Raw genomic sequence first — 24,727 nt, forward strand, 5'->3', positions numbered from 1 at the left:
CAACAGAATTTCATGCTGATTTGGATGTTAATCACATTTTGTTACATGTGAGGTGCAGATATTTCCCACCACTCAATAAGCTAATAAGGACAGTGGAGAATATTTTCCAATAAGTACAATTGGGATGTTATATCATCTACTTGTGTTGGCACTCTTAAAGTGTGGAAATTGCACTGATTAACTTTTGTAGCTACAGATGTTCCTAATGACTAATTTCCCCTCACATAACAGATCAGAAGTTTAAACACAGACTAGTCGACTTGTCTAAGAGTAACAAAACACTCAGCACAATTGAATCTGTAAGGTTAAACATTGTCACAAAAGAGCCATTTAAAACTCTTAATTACATTCCTCTGTAACCATGAGCTATTTGACCATGTATTTGTGTGTAGGTGACTAATGGGGACACCAAGTTTTGAAATTAGTCCTTGATGGAACGACAATGTTGCAGCTTGCAGCCATGAAACAGGCTGCAGATAGCACTGCTGCTACAGGGCTTAAAGTGGTCAGCATAGGCCACAAGATTGCAGCATGAGTCTAAGACGTCTAAAAACTAGATTCCAAAAGATTTCTTTATTCTTTAACAGGATGCAACCAATTCAAGTTATTGGCCACAACCAGGGTCTGTCAGCAGGAAAGGGACACATTATTTAAGGGTCTTTTCTGGAGCCTGTCTGCACCAGCAACAGAACAGGAGCTGCTATTCCTCATACAAAGTTAGCCAAGGGACATCCTTTCTCCACACAGTGTTAAATTCATAAATTTTCTCTCTCATTTTGCCCTTATTTTCATTGGATAGAGTTTCATTCTTTTCTTATTACTATAATGTATCCTAATTTTAGGCTTGTTTTAAGTTAAGCAAACTTGTGTCAGATAAAGAAAAAAAGACGGCCATTTTTATGAATGGTACATGCTGAAACATGCTGAAAACTATATCTATCAATCGTCCTCAATATTTTTACACATTTATATAAGGTTAGACCTAAATCCATATTTGTCATCTCTCTTGTATAAACATAAAAAGTAAGTTGGCAATATGTGAATCACTAGAATGTAATTAAAAACACAGTTACTTGGTGTTTGTTGGTTTAGGTATGTAAATACTAGTCTTTATTCATATCCAGAAGTTTGAACTAAATTGTATATTTGCTGCCAGTTTTTACATCCGGGAAGAAAAAATAGTATACTTAAAAACGAATCATATTGCAGAGGTTAATCTTAAATATTATAGAAATATTACTGTTACTATCTACATAAGATAAAGTGTTTTGGTATTAAAAATCCAAGTAATTATCCTGTATCATATATACATGCCTGGCATCCGTATTGCTAGAAAATCAGTTTATAATTCATGAAATTCTGATGATTTTAATTATGGATAGACCTCCTGCCTCAGTGGCGGCTGCTCCCTAAGAGTTGTGGACTACAACTACCAAGTACAACAGCACTGTGCCATCGATTCACCTTACAAACGATCAGACGCTCCGTCTCACGCACATGCATTGCAAAGCTGTATGGCACAAAATGCTACAGCAGCAGGCAGGGCTGCACAGTGCCACATAAATGTCAGCGTGGTGTTACCGTACAGTGCACAGCACACAGCATAAATATTTGAGCAACTAGTCATATGGTGTTACTTAAGTCTCACCCAAAATCCTCGGTAGGATGGTGCTTGAAAACATTGCATTACCAATATGCTGTCTTATGTTATATGCAGTAATTGCATAGAATGTGAATGTAACACCCAGTTTTTGATGTGTAATGATGCTGCTACAGTTGATCAAAATGGTGCAATTCAGTACGAAAGAAAGTTTTTTTTAAGGTTGGTATCATCATCATCTCCATCTTTGTTGAAAGTCGATCTTCATAAATTTCAGTTGTTTTCAGTCAGGGACCTTGTATGACTGACGCATATGAAACACAAATATTCAATCTAAGGAACAATAATGTATTCACTTGCAGACCATCGGAACTTCCTTTCACCGCTGTATACCTTTCTTCCTTGTTATGCTGATATGGTTAGCTACATCCTACGCATGAATATGTATGTGCTGCTGTTTCTGCTGACTGAAAATGTGTGATGCTTGTAGACTCTCAGCGATGATTGAATCATGACTGCAATTAAGTGGATTTGAATCTGCATGCATACGAAGGACACAGTGAAGGACACGAGCAGATGGAATCTAATTTCTCCACGGCCTGTCAATCTTTTGTCAAGTGTGTTGGGATGCCACCCAACTCCAACTTTACATGAATTTTGTTAGTGATTAATGTTTACTTTCCTACACCGTCACCCCTCTGTCAGTGTGATCCTGCAACCTTAACACTTAGGCGTGGCCTGAAAGGGTCAAGCTGCATATATTAATGAGTCGTGATATGGGGGCTTTTCTATAACACAGACAAATAATTGCCACTACCGCTTGTAGCTTTCCAAGTGATAGAGATATGCTGCAGCCGTGCATGCACCAAGCTGCGAGTAACGCTATCTGCTTGCCCTTTGTTGAAGGTTGTGTATTTCCAAAGAAAACATTGCCGTGCCTATCTAAAACTGCCTCGATGCCATTTAAACCTGCCCTTTTTGTGTGTGGGGAGGGTCTTTGAAAGACAGCTGACCCATAAAACATAATTTCATCATTTCTCCCCAAATCATTTCATTTGTCCTTCTGTGGCCGTACGGATTGTCCTCTGAGTTGGAAAAGTATGCGTGTGTGAGTGTGTTTGTGCATGCGCATGTATGAGCACGTGTTGTTTACCAGCTGCTTTGCCCTGTGATCCAACATGGGTTCAGTCAATACTTCTTTCCCCGCCTGCATGAAAATCCAGCTCAGCAGCCACTCAAGCAGCCAGCTAGGAAACCAGACAGGCAGTCTACAGGCGTCTCCTGTGGGGAAAGTGTGCTGCTTGTGTGCTCACAAACACTGCCACTCCGTCAAACTTCCATCTTCTTCAAAGGGCTGCACAGTCATTAGATATACAGGCGAAATAAATAGCGCAGCCCCAGAGAAATCTTGCACCCAACTACCTCATTTACCAGTTCACATAGCTCACCCGTTACTACTGTGGTGAGGGATAATGCAAGCCTGTCTCACTACCACTGTCTGTGAATGCAGCTGTTGGTAAAAATTGCTGAGGAGAGTTTGTTAAGATGACAGAATCCCATTACTGTGTCTTTTCACTTTAATTGTTTAATGTTGGTTTAGTGTACAGGATAAAGAATAGACTAAACAGCTATGTATATGTAGATTTGTTCAGATTATAAAAATACTAAATGCCATAAAAATCCTACTGCCATAAAAAGTATTATTGTCAAAATTCTTCTGAGAAAACTACTAATGGCATATGTTGTATTGCACTTGAGAATTAGTAAGTCTATGTATGTGCACAATATATACAGTTTGCAAAATACTGTTGCCAATATGGATAGTAAATACTGTGTAGTGCACAGTTAAGAGAAATATACAACAACTTAGAATTTGCACTAGATTAAGTGGACAGTGTGAGCATATATTAGCATTGATAATTGTAGTGCAAAGACAGCATCAACACAGAGCTACATTACATGATGCTGGCGTTTAACAGTCTGACAGCTGTTGGGATGATGGATGGTAGTGTTCTTTCTTACATGCTGGATGCAGCAGTCTGTTACTGAAGGAGCTGCTTAAGCCCCCCACCGTCTCATGCAGGGGGTGGGATGGGTTGTCCATGATCAGTGTCAGCTTGGCTAACATCCTCCTCTCACCCACCTCCTCGATGGTGTCCAGAGGGCAGAGGACAGAGCTGGCTCTCCTGACCAGTTTGTTCAGTCTTTTCCTGTCCCTCTCTGAGCTTCCACAGCCCCAGCAGAGCACTGCATAGAAAACTGCGGATGCCACCGCAGAATCATAAAATGTCTTAACAGTGTCCCTGGATGTTCACCGTTCACCATCTCCTCCGTCTTGCTGGCGTCTATGTGCGGATAGTTTTACACATTGTTGCTCTCTTCGCCTATTAACACATTTTGGTGAACGTTAAAACACAGTGCTGTTTTCTCCTCTTTTTAGTTTAAGAATAGGCCAGAGAGATTTCACTTGATTAAAAGCAGGCTTTGACCAGGCTTTACTTAGCAGATTGGATGGTGCTTTGTGAGGTTAAAAGTATTTGCATTGTATTAGCATTGTTTGCATTCATTTTCCCACCTTGAAGTTAAATTTGTACAAGTTTTCATAGGATTTTGCACCAGCACCGGCCCCTTGTGTTTAGGAGCAGCTGTTTTCCCAAAGTTCAGTTATATCAACAATATATTTAGGGTCCTCCAGACAACAACACTTGTTTCCTCAAGGCTAACACTGTATCTAAAACACTTGATTTCTTCAGGGGGTTCTTCAAACCCTCATAAAAGTAGAAATCCCGATTCAATGTTAAGTACAAGCTGTTATTCAAAGTACTTTATTTTTTCAGTTTCAGATTAGATATGCAGCTACTGTGCCTGCAACTGAGGCAGTTTTATTTTGCCTACATGAGAGGCTTTACCCAAACCAACATGTTTGAAATATCTGCAACACATCCTTTGAATTAATTCAAGAGTTATGACTGTCCATACACCAAAGGCCAGTGAGTCAGTTTTGGTATAATTACAGCTGCAATGCATCTGTTACTTTTTAATTAGTGACCTCGGGTGAGTTTCTCCAAACACTTGCTTGCAAGAGCGGGTCTTTTGTTTCTCTATATAGTTCTTTTAACTACAGCTGCCAGAAAGTAATGATAATAGCAGTGGATGTGTGAACGCTATCATCAGTCTGTTTGAATGTAATATAACCATTGACTCTATAAATCAGATACTGCTCACCACCAGCATTCGCTTAAAATCTGTACAACCAATTAGTATTGTAGTGGCAGGAATTTTTCATTTTTCAGGCGAGAGCCTTAAATGCATCATGCCATTCAATATTAAATCCATGGGAAATTATTCAAGACAGCTACATTTCTTGGAAAATGTGGTGTCATCCTGTAAAATAATTTATATGCTTTCATATTTTTATTTGGCCAAGTGCAATCTGTCCAATGTCCCAGCAACATCTGCCAGCCGAAACCCGAGCTCTGTTCAGGATTCACAGGCTACAGACGGCTTTTGGTCCTGATTTGAGACACTCGGCAGTCCTCAAACTTCTGAGTGTTTGATTTTACTCATAGTCACGTCAGCTTAGTCAAGACACTTGAGAGCAGTAGGACGTCTCGGGTTATAAAAATGCAAAGAATTAATTTTGAATGAAGGATGGAGAGACAGTTAAGAAAATGCTATTGCACATATTCACTGAAGAAGAGATGGCACTGATAGTTTACATCAAAGCCACCAAGTATATACATACGATGTCACTCACCACTCTGCTAGTTTTGCATTTTTAACACTTACTGTACACACTGAGAGTTTTGCCAGACCTACTTAATACATTTGTGTTGTGGCAGTGCAGGAAAAAAGTTGTAATCATGGTGCATCAAGTGCATACCTGTGCTCTTGCAGGATCTCATATTTACCATAGTATTTCTTTCCCCTCTGTGCTTCCCTGTGGTATGAAAAAAAAACGTTGGCAAACATGTTTGTGATCTTACTGGATCACCCCCACCCATATTCCAAAAGTGACTTCCTGTCCTTTATATCATGTTCTGAAAGAGTTGGATATTCAACCTACTCCTGAGGAAAGCTTGCAAATTACGGACTCACATTATTTTTCAAACGGTTAACCGTGCAATTTTATAGTACTATGCAGATGTGCCGATGCAGGGCTTGAGGGCGTCACTGTAGGTTTTTGTATGGATATGGTGCCAATCATGTGCTGTGGTGCTTGCAGTCACCAGACCTCAACCCAACTGACATATTAAGGTGCCAGTACACCATCAAACATGGTATATGCTAGTTAACAGGGACACTGAATATTTTTCCAACCAGAAGAGGTTGATAAACCAAATACATCAAAACTGAGATTGGTAGACCAGTTACATTCATCCCACATACTGTGGTAAGCTCATAAAGGACATGGACAGTATGTGATGCACCTATCCTTATTTCCTTTCCAACATCATTGGAGCAGTTTTTGGCAGCCTGGGTCAGCAGCCAGGCTTTTTTTTTCTTTTTTTTAATTGGCTGATGAGTGTTAAATAGCTAAAACACACTGTGCCTCTGGTATTCTCCAGTGACCATCACCATCCTTGAATGGTAAATGTCCAGTTAATCTTGACTGGTGTGTTGGAAGGCTTAGTGGGGAAAAGTTCTGAATAACATCTGGTAGCACACAGCGGCAGTCCTTGACCAGTGTATTTTCTGTGTTGTTTAGATTTTCTTGATGCAAATGCTTTCAGCTCAGCATTGTGCTGAGTTTCAAACCGATGTTCTCTGCATCACCCTGTAAAAGCTTTTAGATATTTAGATTGCCTTTGATGTGCTTAGTCACCCTTTGTTAAACTTCACAAATGTGATATTTCAGACAAATAAATTTAAATTTCACAGGCTCTCCCGAAGTCCTGTGGAGACATCCAGCATTTGCTGTTTGGTGCCAGGGGACATGATGTGCTGTGGAGGGCTGCAGACATTCATTGCAGCCTTCAGCACATAGCTGCATTTGATTTTGAAAAGAGTGAAGCAGGGCTACAAAACAATACAGCAGATCAACACAGAATATGCATAATTAAGGTCTTATTGTCTTTACCCCCAGCTTCATATGGACCAACATTATTTACAACATAGATCTGTTTCAACCCTACAGATTAAAGTGACCAGAGAATGAAAACACCATGAATTATTTGAGAGGTGAACCTTCTGAAATCAGTCTGCCATGGGTTAAACTTCACCACACCGAGTGTAAACAACAGTTTACATATTTGCTAATGCAAAATAGTTGCTTATGAATATGAATGTAATTCTTAGGAGACAGGATTGGTCCTCACCTCTCACCTCTGCACTGGTCAGATGTCAGCACTGCATGGAACCTCTGCTTCTCAGTGCTCACCCCTGCACCCGTCAGGTGTCGTTAATAGTCAGTCATAAATGCCCATTTGCATATTATTTTTCACCAAACTTTGTGAGTTATTTGTAGGAGGCGTTGCAGCTTGAAATGGATAAATAAAAAAATGAGAATGAGTGCCTTAGCTTCCAGTTAGCTCTCTCAGTGAAAAGGGGATCAATCTAAAAAGCTACTGTTCCTGCAGGACTGGTTTCTTTTTGTATCTTCTGATAATAACTTGTACATTGTAATATTGTTTTTGTGGTTAGAAATCATTTACCCATAGTGAAGCTTTGGATTGGGGTGGTCACTGTAATACTGGATCTGTTGAGGGTGTCGGTATTTTACTTGTATTACTTGCCACATTCCGTAATTGATTAAAAAAGAAATCAGACATACTCTGAGGTCCTTGTGCTGTATGCCTGTTGCAGTCTGTTGATATTTAATGTTGTTCATAAACATAAACAGCTGACAGTTGATGCCGAGGATTAGCATCCGTTAGTGGTCATACATAGGAGGGATGAGTGTGTGTCAGCAGCTGCAGTGCAAAGTGGATTAATAATTGGATTTCAAAATGATTCCTAGGAATTAACATTAGGAAACCCGATGTTACAGATGTGCCTTTCGATGAAGTCAGTTTCAGGATCAGGGTCTCAAATGTAGTCCTTGTCTCCTCTATCCATAGATCCATCCCTGCACAACATGTAGTTTATGCAAATGTAAAAATGGCTGTTGGTTTCCTGGCTTGCCAGTTGGAATCATTAGCTGCAAACAGATGGCACATTATCAAAAATAATCATTTAACTTGACTCTGTGATGAGTCACACGCTGTAGGATGGAAGGAAGTTTTTATACTCCCATCAACAGGACTACTCTTGATCTGATCAGACTAATTGGGTTGTATTGATAATTACCGACACACTCAGTAATGCAGTGTTCTTTATCACAAAGCTGGGCCAAGTGTGTCATTAAAATACACTGTTTATGACAAAGTCATTTTAATAATAATGTTAAGAGAGTGTCTGTGCTGATTTATATTGTTAAGGATGGATTTTTTAACTGAAATGATCTTTTCATGATGGATAGCTTATGTGAAATATTAACCTGTCAGTGGGTGATAAAACAGGTTACTTATCATGAAATATTACAGAAGCTATTAAAATGCTATACCACTGTGTTTCTTAGTTAATCTTAGTTTTGAATTGTGCACAAGATTGATACTGGTGGAGGTAAACCCATGCAAAAGGAATTTAAAAACAATGACTCTCATTATTTTAGTTAGCATTTGTAAACACAACTGCAAATTTATTGGTAGTGTAATCGAGAGACAGAAATATGGAGCAACATAAAAATAATAATATCCAAATATGAACGGGGGCGGCTGTGGCTCAGGAGGCAGAGCAGTCATCTGCCAATCAGGAGGTCGGTGGTTCGATCCCTGGCCTCGGCAGTCCACATGTATCCTTGGACAAGACACTGAACCCCAAAACTGCCCCTGAAACTGTGTGAATTCATATGTATGTCACTTTGGATAAAAGCATCTGCCAAATGACTAATTGTAATTGTAATTGAACACCACGTACAGGTTTTAAACCCAGTGTAACATCTTCAGAATAAATAAATAATTGATTTTACAGTACAAATCTCCTCAGGTTGACAGAAGGTTGACAGCCAAAAGGGCCTGATAGCATTAGTTTGCATTCTGACTCCCAGGCAGATGCTACAAGTTTAATGACATGGACTCTGGTCAGACCCAGTCCTGCCTTCAAGCCAAATAGTCAATCTAAAAACATGTAACTGCTCTGGCACAAAAAAAAAAAAAAGCCTGTGATGTGTTATTGTCCTGTGCTGTGGCTTGAAAGAAAAGCTGATTCTCTTTGTGCAGGGAATTTTGACACAGTCTGAGTTATGATGGTCCAATGGACGAGAGAAGTGTACTGGAAGATTGTGTTCAACCAAAAGAACACAGGCGTGAACAGCTCTGCTCATCGCAACTGTTTATCGCAACTTACAGTAGATCTTTATCAAAATTCTCAAGGAGTAGTAGTACTACTAATACTAGTAATTTCTAGGGAATTGCTTGTATTTATAACTTTGATATGCCATCTTCAAAAATGTGATTTTAATGCCATTTTTGTCCGAAGTAACACTATTTCTCGTTGTTACGGTTGCTCTGTCACGTTGTGTCAGATGCACAACAATACACAACTTATGATATTTTGAATTGTATACTCAACAAAGGTACTTACTCATATATAACTTTTGTTTCTCTGCAAATTTTCAATTAAACACGTAACAAAATCTGATCTGCATCAGACTTTTCATACTTGAACCACGTCCATGTGACAGATGAGCTCCTGGTTTTGTCTTGGCTGGTCGGACTCTTTCTGCTCTTCAGAATAATCTCGTTGTGTCACGTTCACTCTCCTCTATTTTTGTTTGTGATGTCATCATGCACATTTCCTGCCTGCATCCATGCTGTTTGAAAAGCATCGTCCAAATGATGAAAAATATTGCCAATAAAGAGTGTGATTTGCGACACAATGAAAAACGATAGAGAATAATATAAAATGATAGACACTTTCCAATTGTAACATGATATATATCATCATATTGCGCAGGCCTGCTTTGATGCACAATAAATAATATTAAAAGACAATAAAGCTCTTTGATTTGACATACTCAGGACGTACAGCGGCACCTTGTGGCCATGGCCGTCAAAGCAGCTACAAAGTAATTTAGTATCTGTGAGATAACTGCTGGATGACTCGGTGAGAGAGCAGTGACCAACTCTGGATAATTTCAAAAAGCTTTTGGTGAATCACTTTTGTGACGCCCAGAGCCCTTCATCACCAAAAACCCCAATACTGGTCATGCTCATCTTCATCAGTGGTAGTGGTGGTGGGGGCATGATGTTTTGCCTTTTTACATGTGTCTTCTTAAGCTGCAGTGTATTGAGCTCTCTCAGCCACCATACATTTGACACGTCTCATTGACAGTTCAATCAATACACTGCAACATGTGCCAAAAGCTGGCTGAGCGTTCCAATAAAAGCCCAGTGTTCATGTTAACTGATTTTTTGGCCTGTCACTCGGCCCTGCAGTGCGCATCAGATAATAGGTGCTCATCAAAAATTGAAACTCTAGTGCACATTCAGTCATGTGTTTTTTTTTTTCACCCTTGAATTTCTGAAAATAATTCGAGTTCTGCCCCTTTTGAGCAAAGTGGCCATTCAGGAGCTTACAGGAAAATGACTTTTCTCTGCAGCTGTAGCTGCTTCTTTCATGTCTTCCTGCCACCTTTTTTTCCAACTAGTCTTCTCTGTCCTTGTGCGTTGTGCTAACATACTTGTTTTTCTATGCCCCTCATTGCTGCTTCAAGCTTTATATTCATGTTATTTAGAGAAATCTTAATGTAAAGAGATGGATAAGACACAGTGCGGTACGTCAGCACTCCCTGGCAGTGTATTTTATCATCTTCCCGTATTAATATCACTTCTTCAGAAATAACTTTGCATCTGAATAGCAATGTCTTAAAATTCAGACTTGGTGCTGACATTTGCTAGCTATTAACAGTGTATGTAGACTGTTACACTGAGGTAAAGATTAACAACAATGTCAAATATAACATGGAAATCTTTAGGTAGTCAGCATGGCGAGCCAACACATTGTTATTCTTAACAGTACTGTCTTCTCTTTCCACTTTCCAGAGCTGAGAAGCAGCTCATGTGGAAACCCAGGGATTCCACCCAAAGGCATTCTGAATGGTACTCGGTTCAACCTTGGTGACAAGATCCGCTACCGGTGCGTCACTGGCTATGTCCTGGACGGGCATTCACTCCTCACCTGTGTGACCAATGCAGCCAGTGTGTCAGTGTGGGACTTCCCTGTGCCAATCTGCAGAGGTGAGGATGTTTTATCGCTGAAAATGAGGTACTAATCATTTGAACTGCATGTGAGCACGAGCTGCTGCCAAATCTCCCAGCTGTACAGCGTGACTGTAGGATGTCAGGGAAAATACATGATGCTGCCCTAAGAAATTTAAAATGAGCAGGTGATTGATTTGTTGTGGCCTATTGTCATTGGATTTCCGCGAGTTGCTTTAGGTTAATTGCATTTTAATGACTGACAGCTAGATGGCTGTGTGATAGGGTGACTTGTCTTGTCTGTGCCACGGATATACTAAAGTCTGGCGAAAGTCTTCATGAGATCTATGCATTTATTAGCATCTGATGGGATGGAATGATTTTAATCATGTTGAATAAGTTGATTAGACTGTCCATGGCTGTGAAGGTTAATTATAAATGTATTCTCGCAGAGCGAGTATCTTGAATACATTTATGCTATAAGCAGGAGTGGTATATCTACTTTGACTCTAGTGGAGCGTGAGGCTTGGATTCCTCTTCTTTGTAATGTGTATTAGTTTTTCTGGTTCAATTTTTTTTTTTTTTCGATACGCTGTTTGCTGCTTTACTGACGTCACAGTCACCTCTCCTCTCAGAGTGCATGGGTAGCAAAGCCAGGTTACATGAGCTGCGATGCAAGTAATTAAAGGCACACCAAGTCTGTTAGTTTTATCTGAAAGGTTTGGCATGATAAATAGATACAACCTCACTTCTAGTCCATTGTGACTAACTCCAGAATCATTGAGATCATCCATGAGATGGGCCAACAGCAGGCTCAAATTTTCAACATTATGAATGAGTGTTTGTCTCATGTAGCATGTACTTGGCAGTTCAGACTATTTAAATAATCCAAAAAGTACAAACTGAAAAATAACATGAATGTATATACAGTACGAGCGCACAGCAAGAGACAAGATCAGTTTGCAACATTAAGATATTTCCAAAAGTTTCGAGAGTCTGCATTGCCTGAGGTGTAATCATTTTCTTTTCTGACACTTGGAAAGGCTTCAGAATTCAAAATCTTTCTAGCACATTCAGAAATACTGCGTTGCCCAGGATTTGAACCCTTCAAAATGCTGCACATATGTAATTGATTCTATAGCAAAGTGGTGTTTTTTTTGTGACAGCTTGTTGATGGATGACAGACTGCTGCTCTTCATACTGTGCTGTTTACCCCTTCCATCATCAGTGTCATCACTCTGATGAAGTATTCCATTACATTTGTAGAAAGGTATTGTGCTGGTAAGAGTGTGATTTCTTGCAATTAATGGTGATCTGTGCACAGTAGGTAGGGGCTCAAAGAAAGCTGTGACGCTGTGTAAGATGAATGATGTTCAAACTGATGAATTGTATTGTTTTATACTGTAAATATACGCTCATTCTGATGAGCTTGCTGCAGCACATTCATTTGCACATCAAATGACTATACAGTGATGGAAACGACACACCTGAGTTGACACAGCTCCTTTTTGGTGCAATGATGACATGTGACGACGTAAATATTGCCTGATAACAGACAGAATTGTCAACTCGGTACACTCTGTTTCAATCCCATCATCATTATATCACAAAATACATCAAAAAGTATCCACCATAATGTTGTCACTGGTCGCCATGCTGCTGTATTGTTCCCTGTTTAGTGGCGCCTTTGTGACGTCTAGTGCGGGACATCAGACAAAAACAGAAAGGCAAACTCCTCTGTTTTCGATTCAGTTTATGTCAGAAAGGATTAGCAAATTATCGCACTGTATTTTATTTTATTATTCGCAGCTTTTTTGGAATTGGGTTCGACATGCAGTATATCATTTATCTGTCTGTACAAAGGACTGAGTGTGATCATTTTGCATAATGGATTCAGAGTAAGGTAAGGCGGCCCATATGCTGTATAAGTTATAGAGACTATTGTGACGTAGACTCTGAAAGCTTTTGAAACTGCAGCCCCTGGGAGCAGGTTAGCATATACACAAGTGAGCTTTAGTCAGTGTCACAAGCTTGTCTAAACCTCCATTTGGACATTTCAGCACCTTTTTTTATCCTGAATTTGTTTAACACAACAGAACCGTTCAAATGAAGAGATTTAAGTATTTATTGCATTTTGGGTGATCCTCAAATCTGTGATATCCTCAAATCTGTGATGCACATACTTAGGTAGGCAACACTATTTCCTTTGCTTTTGCTGTGTCAGCTTCCCTTTACCCCAAAACCACCATCAGCAAGTGCTGCTGTCGTCTCATTTTTGAGACAGGGGAAACTTTGACTCTTATTTTTGTTATTTTTAGACACAGCCACCACTTTATACAGTCTACTGCAAGAACAAATAAAACAACGTTAGGCAAAAGCTCGTAAGGAGAACGATTGAAAGCCATTCCCATATACAGATCATTTCCTTCCTATCTAACCGAATAGTCTGCAGTTGTGTTTTCTTATTGCTGTATACTGAAATAACCTTATCCAACGTTAAGTGCTGACCTGACCCTGCAATAATTTACTGAATCAAAAATGAAAAGTCTTTTTGGAGTCGATCTGTATATCGTCAAGTGTGACTTTTTTTTTTTTTTTAAATCAGGTTCATCTCAAAGTATTCTTTATTGAGCTGAAAAGCAGGGAATAACTGCATGTCTTAAATGAATAAATGAGTACATTTTGATGCTGTTGGATTATGTGTGTGTCTACTAGGTCTAAGATATTCAAAGTCATCCAAACAGAAGACAGGATGTGATAAAAGGATTTTAGTATACAAATAAAATAATATCCTAAGTAATCCCAAAGCCAGCAGAGCAAATTTGCTCATGCCCCCTCATTCTGCAACGCAGGGCACAGCAAAAAGAAAATGGTTCAGCATATGTTTGAGAAATAGCAAGCTTGGAGGGAACAAAAAGCTGCAGATGGAGGGTTCCTTTCCATTTAAGGATGGTGTTAGCCTCTATTGCCACAGGCCAGAAGCATCACTCCTTTTCAGGCCTGGGCACTGCTTGAGCCACTCTCTCTCTCTTGTCTAAATCCGGCCCGGCTCCTGTATGTGGGCAGATGGTCCTTTGATCTTATTTCCTCAGAGATCCTGCCCTTTCTGCTCATCACCAATTGTTTCACACTAAACACACAGCGACACAAAATCTCTCCCCAATCCACCATCCACCCCTCACTGTCTCCCAACACCTCAGTCTTTCAACCAGTCACCTTCTTTTGTTACTATCTCTCTTTCTTTCATCTTTCTCCCAGTTCTCTTCTCCATCCTCGTCCAACTTCCAAAGTCCATTGTGTTTGTCAAATGTTTGTGTGTGCACAGCTGACAGAAGCACACAGGGGTAGAGGAGGAAAGAAAGGCAGAGAAAAAGACAGGGTCATATACAAATATCCAATACAAATGCAGTGTTTAAAACAGGATAATGAAGCAGCACAACCCAAATTTGACTAATATTACACATCATTACCAAACTGTGGAATTATTAGATATATATTTGCTGGACAGAGTTGTCAACTTTCATTTAATCAAAAGTGGTCACTGCAGTGTTTACCCTGGAGGCACAACATGGAAGTCAGCATGGATAAAGTGATGTAATTCATTATTTCTTTTCCTTAGCTTGTCTCTTTATGAAACATTGTAATAATGCTGCAGTGACCGTACACTGTAGCTGGTGTGAAGCCATTGTAATTCCAGGAGTCATTCCATGTAGATTATCCATAAATGTCTGTTTATCCTGCGTCACTGTCTCTTTAAAAGAACGACACTAAAGCGTGAAAGGCTGACAGAAAAACAGAAAAGAGGTAAGTAGCATAGGGATGTAAAGTCAAAGCGACTGAAAGACTGACATGAAAAACCAGAGAGAATCAACTCCAAGTACAAAGGCAGTGAGATGGAGAATTAATGGCTATTCTAATCTTGAGTTGCTACTGCTCCTCCCAGGAGCCCATTTTGATTGCTTCCATCTAAACTGTCTCCGGACATTCATTAAGCCAGGCAACAAGACAGCAAACAGGGACAGCATGGAAACATGAGAAAATGGTCCATTGATACACTGTCATTCTGGCTGCCAACCACTGTTCAGCAGAACAAGAGAATTAGGTCACAGAAGAACCTTGCTCCTTTAAAACATTATATCTGGTAATGTGACTAGACTAACCACACATCTCTCTCTCTCAACAAATTGAGAATTCAGATAAGAAATTTTGACCTGCCCATAGCAAGATCTTTCAGTCCGACTGAGTGCTAAGTTGTCCTCTTCAGTTAGAGCTGAAAATAGCTCAATTTCTTCACAGCGAATGCCAGAAATCCTTACATTAAATCCAGAAGCCTGATAATAGGCAACCATTTAAGAATTAGATTACCAACATGAGCCTGCATATTCAATATTAATGGATTTCAAGAGAATAATAACATGATCATTACATATTCTCTGGAACAAAAAGGACTGTAGTCCTTAGCATTGGTATTGGTGCTGTGCTGCTGTAGTACTTAGAGAATCACCCTCTTCTCTCATAATTCATTTAAAATCTGAAATTACAGAGAGATGGTCACTATAATGAAATGACCCCCAGCGGTATGCATGCTGCAGTGTGAATTGCATCTCTGCACCCATTATGGATCTCTTTACTATTCATCAACCCTATCAATGTTTAACATGACGTGCAGCTGAGCAAATGAGGGATTTAGCCTACTGTAGACGTAGTCACTGCCTTTGCATTAACACAGGGATTATTACAAAGTGAAAACCTGAGGTAGTGTAGAAAATTATACATAAGTTCCTTCTATCCTTGGGGGTGAATATTTCTAAGTAGAAAGACAAGTGTTGTATATCTGATCAAAGTCAAGGGGAGAGGCTTAATCCCTCCTCAAGTAGCATTAGATTGCTGATGCTGGGGATGTAAATGAGCTCAGCTAAAGCAGTCCTAATCCTCCCCACCATCTTTTTCTTTTCTTTTTTTTTTTTTACACTGCCACCATTTTTAAAAGAGACAGATCCTTCTTCGTATTTAAATCCAGAGCATGCTCTAATGATTTGCTAAGGAACACATTGCACAGCATTCAGTGCCTCTTTTATGTCACTAAACCTTGTTGGCAAACTAGCTCAAATGCTGCCATGCATCCCAATGAAATACTGCATGCGAGAATATGGAACGTGTAAGGCATTATCCGGTTGATGCCATTTAAAATTCTCAAACTGCGAAGCTTTTGAGCCGCAGACAGCAGTTTGCTGCTTCATGATTTACAGTACCATGCATGGATGCTTCTCAAAGAAACAGCTAAGAAACGTGTCTTAGTACTACTGTACGATAATGAATTCCTCCTAAGCTCTTACCCAATTTACATGTGCAGTTTAATCGACTACAACTGTAGAAACACTAATGAGTTATAAGTGAGGTTATTATCATCAGAAGTGGTTGTGGAAATATAGCTCGTGCCATCATTTTCATTGTCTCTATTTTTTCTATGATAATGTCAGTGGAATCATTTGCCCCCATTGCAACATTGTGTCCCCTGTACCTTCAGTCAAAACCGAGAACACAGAGTGCTGGATGACAGCCTGCTCTTTCCGCTCACTGTCTGCATGCACCTCAAGGCCAAACTTAATACACTCTTATCTACAGCACTGACTCTTACTGCTGTGTGTTGATATTTGATTGATTTATATGTGAGAAGTTGAATACCCTCGGCCCAGATACCCTGCAGATTGTTGGATAATTGTGCTAGTTATATTACTTTTGCCTTTAACAATTTGAAAATCTTGAAAACTTTGTTGCTTTATACCGTCATCAATTCACAGTCGTGCTTTTGCTACTTTCAACACTTTCAATGCTCATGTGCATCAGTGCGTTTGAATGAAATTAGCCATTGTCCCCACAGGGATCAATTAAGTACAGTCTCAACTTTAAGATACGATACTCATGTCAGTGTGTGACACAGTGCTTCATTAACACACATAGCTAATTTTATTTTGCTTAGCAAGGCTGTCAAAAATGGCCAAAATGGCAACGAGAGACATGCTACTTGTATATTATTTCAACATAAACGTCTTTTAAAAGATCTCCATGCCTACGCATTAGCAAATAAACAAATGAAGTGGTGTCCTTTACCACGTTGCTGAATAATGTGCTCATTTCAGCTTGACCTACATTAGATTTTCACTCAATGAATGTGACGTAGTATGTGCAGGTCCATGCGTCCTGGAAGATTTTCAAGTTATTTTCAACATTATGGAAAGGATCCCTACACAGATACTTTCTTGAAAACAAAATAAAACTCACCAAAACCTCAGTGGTTCATCTTTCCACTGGTCCAACAATCATCACTCACTCAGGTTTGGTTGAAATAAACTCTTAACTCACCGAATCGAAAGAAGAGTGAGAAAGAGGGCGGACATCAGAGAGGCCACAGGGGAAACAGCACCTGGAGCTGCAATAGTTAATATTTTCACATCTAACACCTGAATTATTCAGGACTTAATGACAGAAGAGACTTGAATATGTCAGACTTCAACAGATTTTTCTGGTTAAAAAACAAAACAAAACAGTAATTACTGGGCAATAGAAACCGGTTTTGTGACTCCTGTCCTTCATGCAGCACTGTCAGTGCAGCCACCGTGCCGGTGCTGCCATTAGATGACCTTGTCTGGAGCTTTTTGAGTGTCAGTTTATTGATGCAGTTGGAGTCGAAGCTGCTTTCTTTGAATCTGTCCTTTTGTTACCTGTGATCACATTGATGATGTTTTCATAATAGATTTCATCTATTTCATTTTCCGTGTTCAACGTTGTTGACTTACTATGTTGACTACTCTTCCATGTAGTCGGAACACGACTAGAACATGATACCTTTCTCTGACAGACATATAATAGACTAATGAAGACAGATGAAGCCCCAGAAACAAAACATACTGTGTTGTTGACTGTGGAAATCAGAAACAAGTTCTTCACTATCTGGTCTCCTGGACATTCCCCGAGAAGAAGCACTCGGATGTGCAGTTACTACCTCAAACCTAACAGCAAGCGCAGCTAGTTTTCTGCTTTGCCTGTAGATTAAATACTGCTTTGTTTGCTTTGTTTTTAGTGAAAGATCATCTTCTTTCTCACAAAATAGTACTATTACAGCTACCCCCAACCCCAACAGCCCTGGCAGTTATTGACCAGACCAGACATATCTATCGAGCCAGATCAAAGAAAATGCTGATTCAGATGGATTCATTAATAAAACATTGCTGTGAGATGTGTTGCCAATCCGTTTTAGTCTGAAACCTGCACTGCTAACTTCCATCATATTTAGTGGTGATCCAAATAAAGAAAGTTTAGATTTTATTTGAAGTGTTTCCTGGATGGCTTGCTGTATGATATTAAAGTTTCAGTTCGTATTTTGCGATGTTTAATGATGCCAGTGAGCAAGGCAAACAGGGAAGATATCTTCATTTCTAAATATTTTAATAGGTTATTGTTATGGGTAAATTATTCATTTGCCCTCATTACATTTAATTTCAGCAAATTACAGTTTACAGAATGTCTTTGTTAAGTAAACATGGTTTGCTAGTAGTTAGCTAGCGCGACAGTAAGATTACCATCAAATATGTTTGTTTATATATTTCTAACATTTATATTTCTAATGCAGCCTGCTGTGTGATGGTGGCACAGATGCACATAAAGGCTGTTTTGATGCTGCCTTTGGCTGCAAAAATTCAACCAGTTCAGGTTACTATGGACATTTTTAAAAATAGATTAATTGAACATGTCTTTAGTCTTAGGACCAAATTCACATTCTGTTATGTTTTTTTTTTAATTTTTTTTTTTTTTAGCCCATATGTATATGTTGATGGGGGGCCTCTCTCTGAAAACAACCCTTTGTAAGGTGTGCAAAGATCATGGCCATCGGCACCTTTAGGGACACACATCCCTGCGTCTTACAGACACATACAGAAGTACCTATGCCCATATTTCAAGCCAATTCAAGAGCAGGGTAAGTTACTACAAAATCTCAATTAACAAATTTCGATTTGCAATCTCACAGCAGGTGGTTCTTCTCGTTTATTTAATAGGTGATGTTTCCTTACAATCCAGCTTGAATGATATATTCAGTCAAATCTACTTCAGTATTGCATGACAAGTGTATCTATCTAGCTGGCTAAGGTCAGTGGTCAAGCAGAGACAGCATAGCTAACGCTACTCTAGAAAGCTAATTAACACTACCCAGCAGAGCTAATCACTTACTACAATTATGGCAATTAAATGATTAAGCTATTTCAAAGTGTTGATTAGCTGAAATCAGGTTGGAGTGAGACACAGTCCTGTATGTAAGGAGTGCGCTCGGAAAAATTGCATTGTTTGGAGCATATCTGTTATAAATATATATGTATTCTTGGCCTTTTGGTTACTGACCTTTACATAAGCAGTTATTAACTAAGACACCAAGGCATGCATTGAGCTTTATGTAAAATGTGCTATTATGCTTACTTAAACTTGAAGGGGAATAAAGCGCCATCTACACTGGTGCAAGCAGCTGTTTTCACAGACTGTCCTAAACACAAGCTTATCACCGCCATGAGGCCACTTTGGTTGAAGATGATGGCTTCAGATCAATGATCAACACCCTCCACCCTGGTTATACTCAGCCATCCATTTCACTAAGCTGATGGAGAGGAAATATCAAGATACAATCCAGGAAGGGAAGATGCGATAAAAGCCTACAACGGCAAAATTGCTCTCACCACTCGTGTATGAACAAGTGTAGCCACTTAAGCCTGCCGTGCATTACGTGCCATTACATCAAAGATGATTGGGACATGGGTCAATTGGGTCAATTTGACTTACCACCATGCCACTGCAGGACAGATATACGGCGCCCAGCATCGCAGAGTGGAGGAGGAGAAACTGTTCAGGACTGTTCAGGACATAAGCACAAGGTGGAACAGCGCATTCTACATGATTAGCCGACGCCTGTCATACCAACCACCTGAAAAGCAATAGTGGCCTGTAATGGTAAAGCTGTCTGACTCCTCTGCCACACAGAGGGGCAAATTGTACCTGGATTTGAAACCAGACCAGTGGAGACGGCTGAAAGAGCTTGGCCCTTCAGGCTTTTGAACATGCCACTGTCTTCATGGGTGAGGAAAATACATAACAATCTCTTCTCTTGTGAAGGGGCTATTGAAGTCCACCCAGATTGATGCCTTCAAGTCAGCCCCAAACATGGCACTCAGGCGAGAAGGTAGATGGATGACCGGCAGCAGCATGGCAGTCTCTGTGACCAAACCAGGGACACCTCCACCATTACTACAGCTGCTGAACCTACAACTCCTCCCTCTTTACTTGACTCGTTCCTCGATTTCGAAACCAGCAGTGAAGAAGAGAATAGAGAGTGGGAAGCTGCTGATCTCAACAGCCAAGTGACGTAAGTCCTCACGTTCTTTAGAGAGAAGCACCTTGCCAAGGAAGAAAGTCCATTACGCCTTGGAGAGGTGAGCAAAGGCCTACTTATGCATTCCTGGCACCCTAACTCCATCTGAGCGCTTGTTCCCTGCAGCAGGCCACATAGCTTCCAAGAAGAGAGCTAACCGTAGCCTGGAGCATGTGGACATGCAAATATTTTTGCAGCACAATTTTATACAGAGAGAGAGAGAGTGTGTGCATGTGTGCATGCCCCTCTGATATTGCTCCTTGTAGCTTTCTTGAGATCTACTCATCCAAACTACTTCACACTCCACGCTGACTGTTGGGTTATCAAAATGTTAACATTAAAATTAGCTGACACCCCATTAACCAGTGCCTTTGGGAGAGAGGGTTAACCCTAACCCTCTCTCTTCATGGCTCTGTGTGTAACTTAACTCGCAACAGTCGTTTTGTTATCGAATAATCTAACGATTCTGTTTTATTAGTCATTTAATATCCAGTTAATTTACCCAAAATAAATATCAAGATCTTATCTTACTAATATTTCATTATTTCTTTCAATCATCTAATCATCACCATCTAATTTCCAAGTTACCGCTGTGTTATGATAATGTTGATAGTAATAAACCTGCCCGTTGCAAAAAGAACGCTGGACCTCAATTTCAAAAGGATTGCTGTGACACATAGATTAATTTAATCACTGCATGTTCACACATCACCGGAGTAATATGCAGTTAAAATAATCACTTGGAAATATATGCCTAAGTCATTGTAGGCCAAAGGAAATAATTAAAATGATTTACATACTGTAACAATAGTCTCTAATGTTAGTCTCAGCCATTTTGTCACTCATGCATTACCGTTCAATAAACAGAAAATAGAAACCTGCTGAATAACAACATTGGATGACACATGATGTAACGTTATGTTACCATAACAGCAGCGGTGCAGAAATTACTTTTAACATGGGGCCGATGAAGAAACATTTAAAATCAATTTTAAGTTACAGTTAGTGACAGAAACACCCTCTGCTTGTTGATAGCTGTAATATATCATGGAGAAAAATGAAACAGGACAGTGCTGTCTTGGTTTTTGCTGCAGTCTTTACAAAACACTCTGGGATGCCTGTGTTCATGCATAGCAGTTGTACTGCTGTAATAAGCCTTTTCTAAGTTGCAGAGTTTACAGAGCACCACATTGTTGGGTCTTTGTCTGAAATAATCCCACACTTAGATGGTCGTGGGCAAGCGTTCTTAGCTACAGCTTGTTCCCTGGGGGAATGTATGCCATGACTGGGTACAGCCATCTTTGCTGTGGGAATGCACAGATTTAATTGCCTGAGTAGCATGGCGTGAAAGGACTTACATTGCGTGCAGTTGGTCTGAGTTTTCTGGGCCTGAACCAGTGCCGTAAAGAAACCCTTGGTCAAAATGTAATTCTGAATAATTTATTGGTTATGGGTCTTCCAAAATACTTCAGACTCTTGGGTCCTCAACAATACACCTGCCAAGTGTGACGTCGATCAGATGAATGATTGTTGAGAAAATTAAGGAAGGACAAACAAACAGACAAACAGAAGAAGGACAGACAGATTCCTTCATTTCTAGTTCGATAGTTTATTGTAAAAAATAACCTGTTTGTTGTACACCTCATTTAAAAAATATATGTTGGGAAAGCTTTTTTTAAAAAAAATAAAATAAAATGATGGAAATAAAATGTGTTTCTGTTTTTATCCGATTCAGTGATTAATTGGAGAAATAATCCACAGATTCATCAATCATCAGTAGTAGTTAGTAGTTCTTAGTTGCAGCCTCATTGCCAACCCCTGGTAATGAGACAAAAAGTCCATAACTCAACAGGTCTCCCGTTTTGCAGATTTGGATAGTTCTCCTCTCTTTGTATTGAGCACTGACTGTGTAACACACTGTGGTGAACCCTCACCAAAAGTATTAATGCTTACTTGATAGCATAATAAATTGTTGAATGCAGTATTTAATAAATTACACCACTGCCACATATCATAACCATTTGATCTGCAAAAATGGATTTCCATTTTAAAACATCTCTGACATTTTATTTATTTTTCCTTTTCCATCCTTTTGTCTTTCGGTCCATCTTTGTCTTTTGCAAAGCCCTAATCGTTTCTCTTTTCTTCTCTGTTCTACATTTTATCCCTTTGTCTTTTTTCTCTCTCTTGATTTCCTCTCCACTTGCCTCTTTTCTGCCCCTTCTCCTACACTCAACCACGTCTCATTATCTAAGGCCTCTCCACCATAAGGCCTCTCCTCGGTTGCTCTCTATGTCTTGATTGCACTTCACGGTGCCCCCTGTCTGTCATCAAGGTTAAAAAGTGATATGGCTCCTTTGGTTGGACTTGCAGCACTTTAGTATCAGTTTAATTTCAGCCTATCGCCAATTACTCTGCATACCAACTGGGCACTCTTTAGAATGTCATCTTAAATGCATTGAGGTGATATACAGTTTGTCACTCAGGGTAAGTGTTATGGTGGAGAGTATGGTCATTTAAATCAGTTTAAAACAGTCATGACTCCACATGCTTTTGTTGTCACAAAGCTGTGGGCATTCAACAAATGAAAGCCCTTGTTGAAGTCCACAGATGAGAGTCTGCACTTGATATGAATCATATATGTGGACATCATTGATGTCTCCACAGCATCAATGCCATCTCCAACCTTCTTATAAAGACTTTGATCAATTGCTACGCTTCAGCTAATGTGTCAAAGGACATGGATCAAGCTAACTAGAAGCCCCTGCTCTCCCATCTTGCTTTTTTGTTTTTTCCTTTATCTTCTTTTGAATTTCGCACATCCACTTCCTTGTTCCTTGACCAATCGTGTAATGCAGCATACAGGAATGTTCCAAGGCTGGCAGCTCTGACAGCCCTGAGTGGAGCGCTGAGCCATCAAAGGTTTCAGCTGGCACAGCTGAGTGTCACATATTAGCCTTAAATGATCTGAAAACTGTGAAAGCCCTGCCATCATTAGAATTCTTTAGGGAGAAAAAAATCGGATACAGGGATAGAGTGGAGGGTGGTGAGTAATAGTAGAAAGATCTGAGAGGGCGCGGAGGAGAGGAATGGAGAGAGATATGAGAAAGGGTAGGGGAGAGAAGGAAAGGAGGACGTGGAGTGAAAGAGAGCAAGCCGCCGTTATCGTCGAGTGCATTAACATTCAACTGACGTGTTATGCTCCCCGCGTTAGAAAAAAAAAAAAAAAAAATACAATCTCACAGCATTATAAGCCCTGTTTATCACAATTTGTTTGTTTCCTGAAACATGAGGGGGCTCTGAGGACACAATGATGAAATATTGACTCTTAGATGGAGGAAGGAGACAAGATGGGAGAAAAGAGAAAGATCACAAAAGAGATTTTTTCTTCCCACATAGAAACTGCACACAAGGTAGCTGGGACAGAATTAGTACACAGTTAATTAGTAAATAGTTCTGCCCATTGTCACTTGTCTGAATGTTTCGTGATTCTTGCCTGTGCGAAGAAACACCAGCAACCTCGTAATCTTACATTTCATGTTGTTAGCAATCGCACAACTATGCTGGAGGTAGATGTCGATACTGGACATGACAGCCAGTGTTTAAATGGCTTGTGCAGCTCTAGCAATGGCTTCCACATTGGTCTGTTTCTGGTTTGCATTCATTTGAAGGGACAGGTACTGATGTTTTATGCCCGAAGCCACTTTTTTCCCCATGTTGAACTTTGAATAAAAGCTCTGAAATAACCCAGAAACCGTGTGTCTGTTCTCTCCTCACGCTCCCCATTCGGCTTTTCTCTGTGGTGACTGACAGCGGAGGACACGTGCGGTGGCACCCTGAGGGGCTCCAGCGGGCTCATCTCCAGCTTCGATTTCCCCAGTGGTGACTCCCCTGGTGCTGGCGGCGGTGAAGGTGCTGGAGGCCTTGGCAGCAGTGGGGAGTGTAAGTGGACCATTCTGGCAGATCCCGGGGACACCATCTCCCTGGTTTTCACTGAATTTCAGATGGAGGAGAAGACGGATTATCTGGAAGTTGAGGGATCTGAACTGCCAACCATCTGGTGAGTTAAGCTGCGAGGAGGAGTGAGAGCGTGTAGTGCTTGTATTTCAACAGATGATCATTCGGTTGGTACATTAAGCGTTTGATTGTGACAGGAGGTGTGCGTGCGTGTGTGTGTGTGTTTCGGTGCATGTGTCGTATGGTGTTGAGAAGTGTTAATAGAAAGGTGTTTGTGCCTTGTGTGAGATGAGTTTGTATTCACGAGGATGCAGGTTTGGTTTCCATAAGTGTTTCTGACTCATGTATCGGCTGGAGAAGGATAAGATGTACTAAATTCTCTCAAGAAAATCTAGTTTTTAGTGCCATAGTAAAACTGTTAAAATCGTGGCCTATATTCTGTTAGAAAACCCAGCTGCCAAACTGAATGTAGGCTAGAAAGTAAGTTTGAAAATCCAGAGATGCTAGCACTTTTATCAC

General features: G+C 40.1%; 1 protein-coding gene across 5 annotated transcripts in view; it reads left to right on the forward strand.

Moving 5' to 3' along the window:
* LOC143324561 (CUB and sushi domain-containing protein 3-like) overlaps nucleotides 1-24,727 on the forward strand; it is a 223,280-nt gene that overhangs the window by 37,201 nt on the left and 161,352 nt on the right. For all 5 annotated transcript variants that reach the window (XM_076737169.1, XM_076737171.1, XM_076737170.1 and 2 more), the window contains exons 4-5: nucleotides 10,684-10,878; nucleotides 24,065-24,311. In XM_076737169.1, coding sequence (XP_076593284.1) covers nucleotides 10,684-10,878; nucleotides 24,065-24,311 — 442 coding nt within the window. The remainder of the gene's footprint in view (nucleotides 1-10,683; nucleotides 10,879-24,064; nucleotides 24,312-24,727) is intronic.

The sequence above is a fragment of the Chaetodon auriga genome, chromosome 8 (genome assembly GCF_051107435.1).
Source record: "Chaetodon auriga isolate fChaAug3 chromosome 8, fChaAug3.hap1, whole genome shotgun sequence".
NCBI classification, from domain to species: Eukaryota; Metazoa; Chordata; class Actinopteri; order Chaetodontiformes; family Chaetodontidae; genus Chaetodon; species Chaetodon auriga.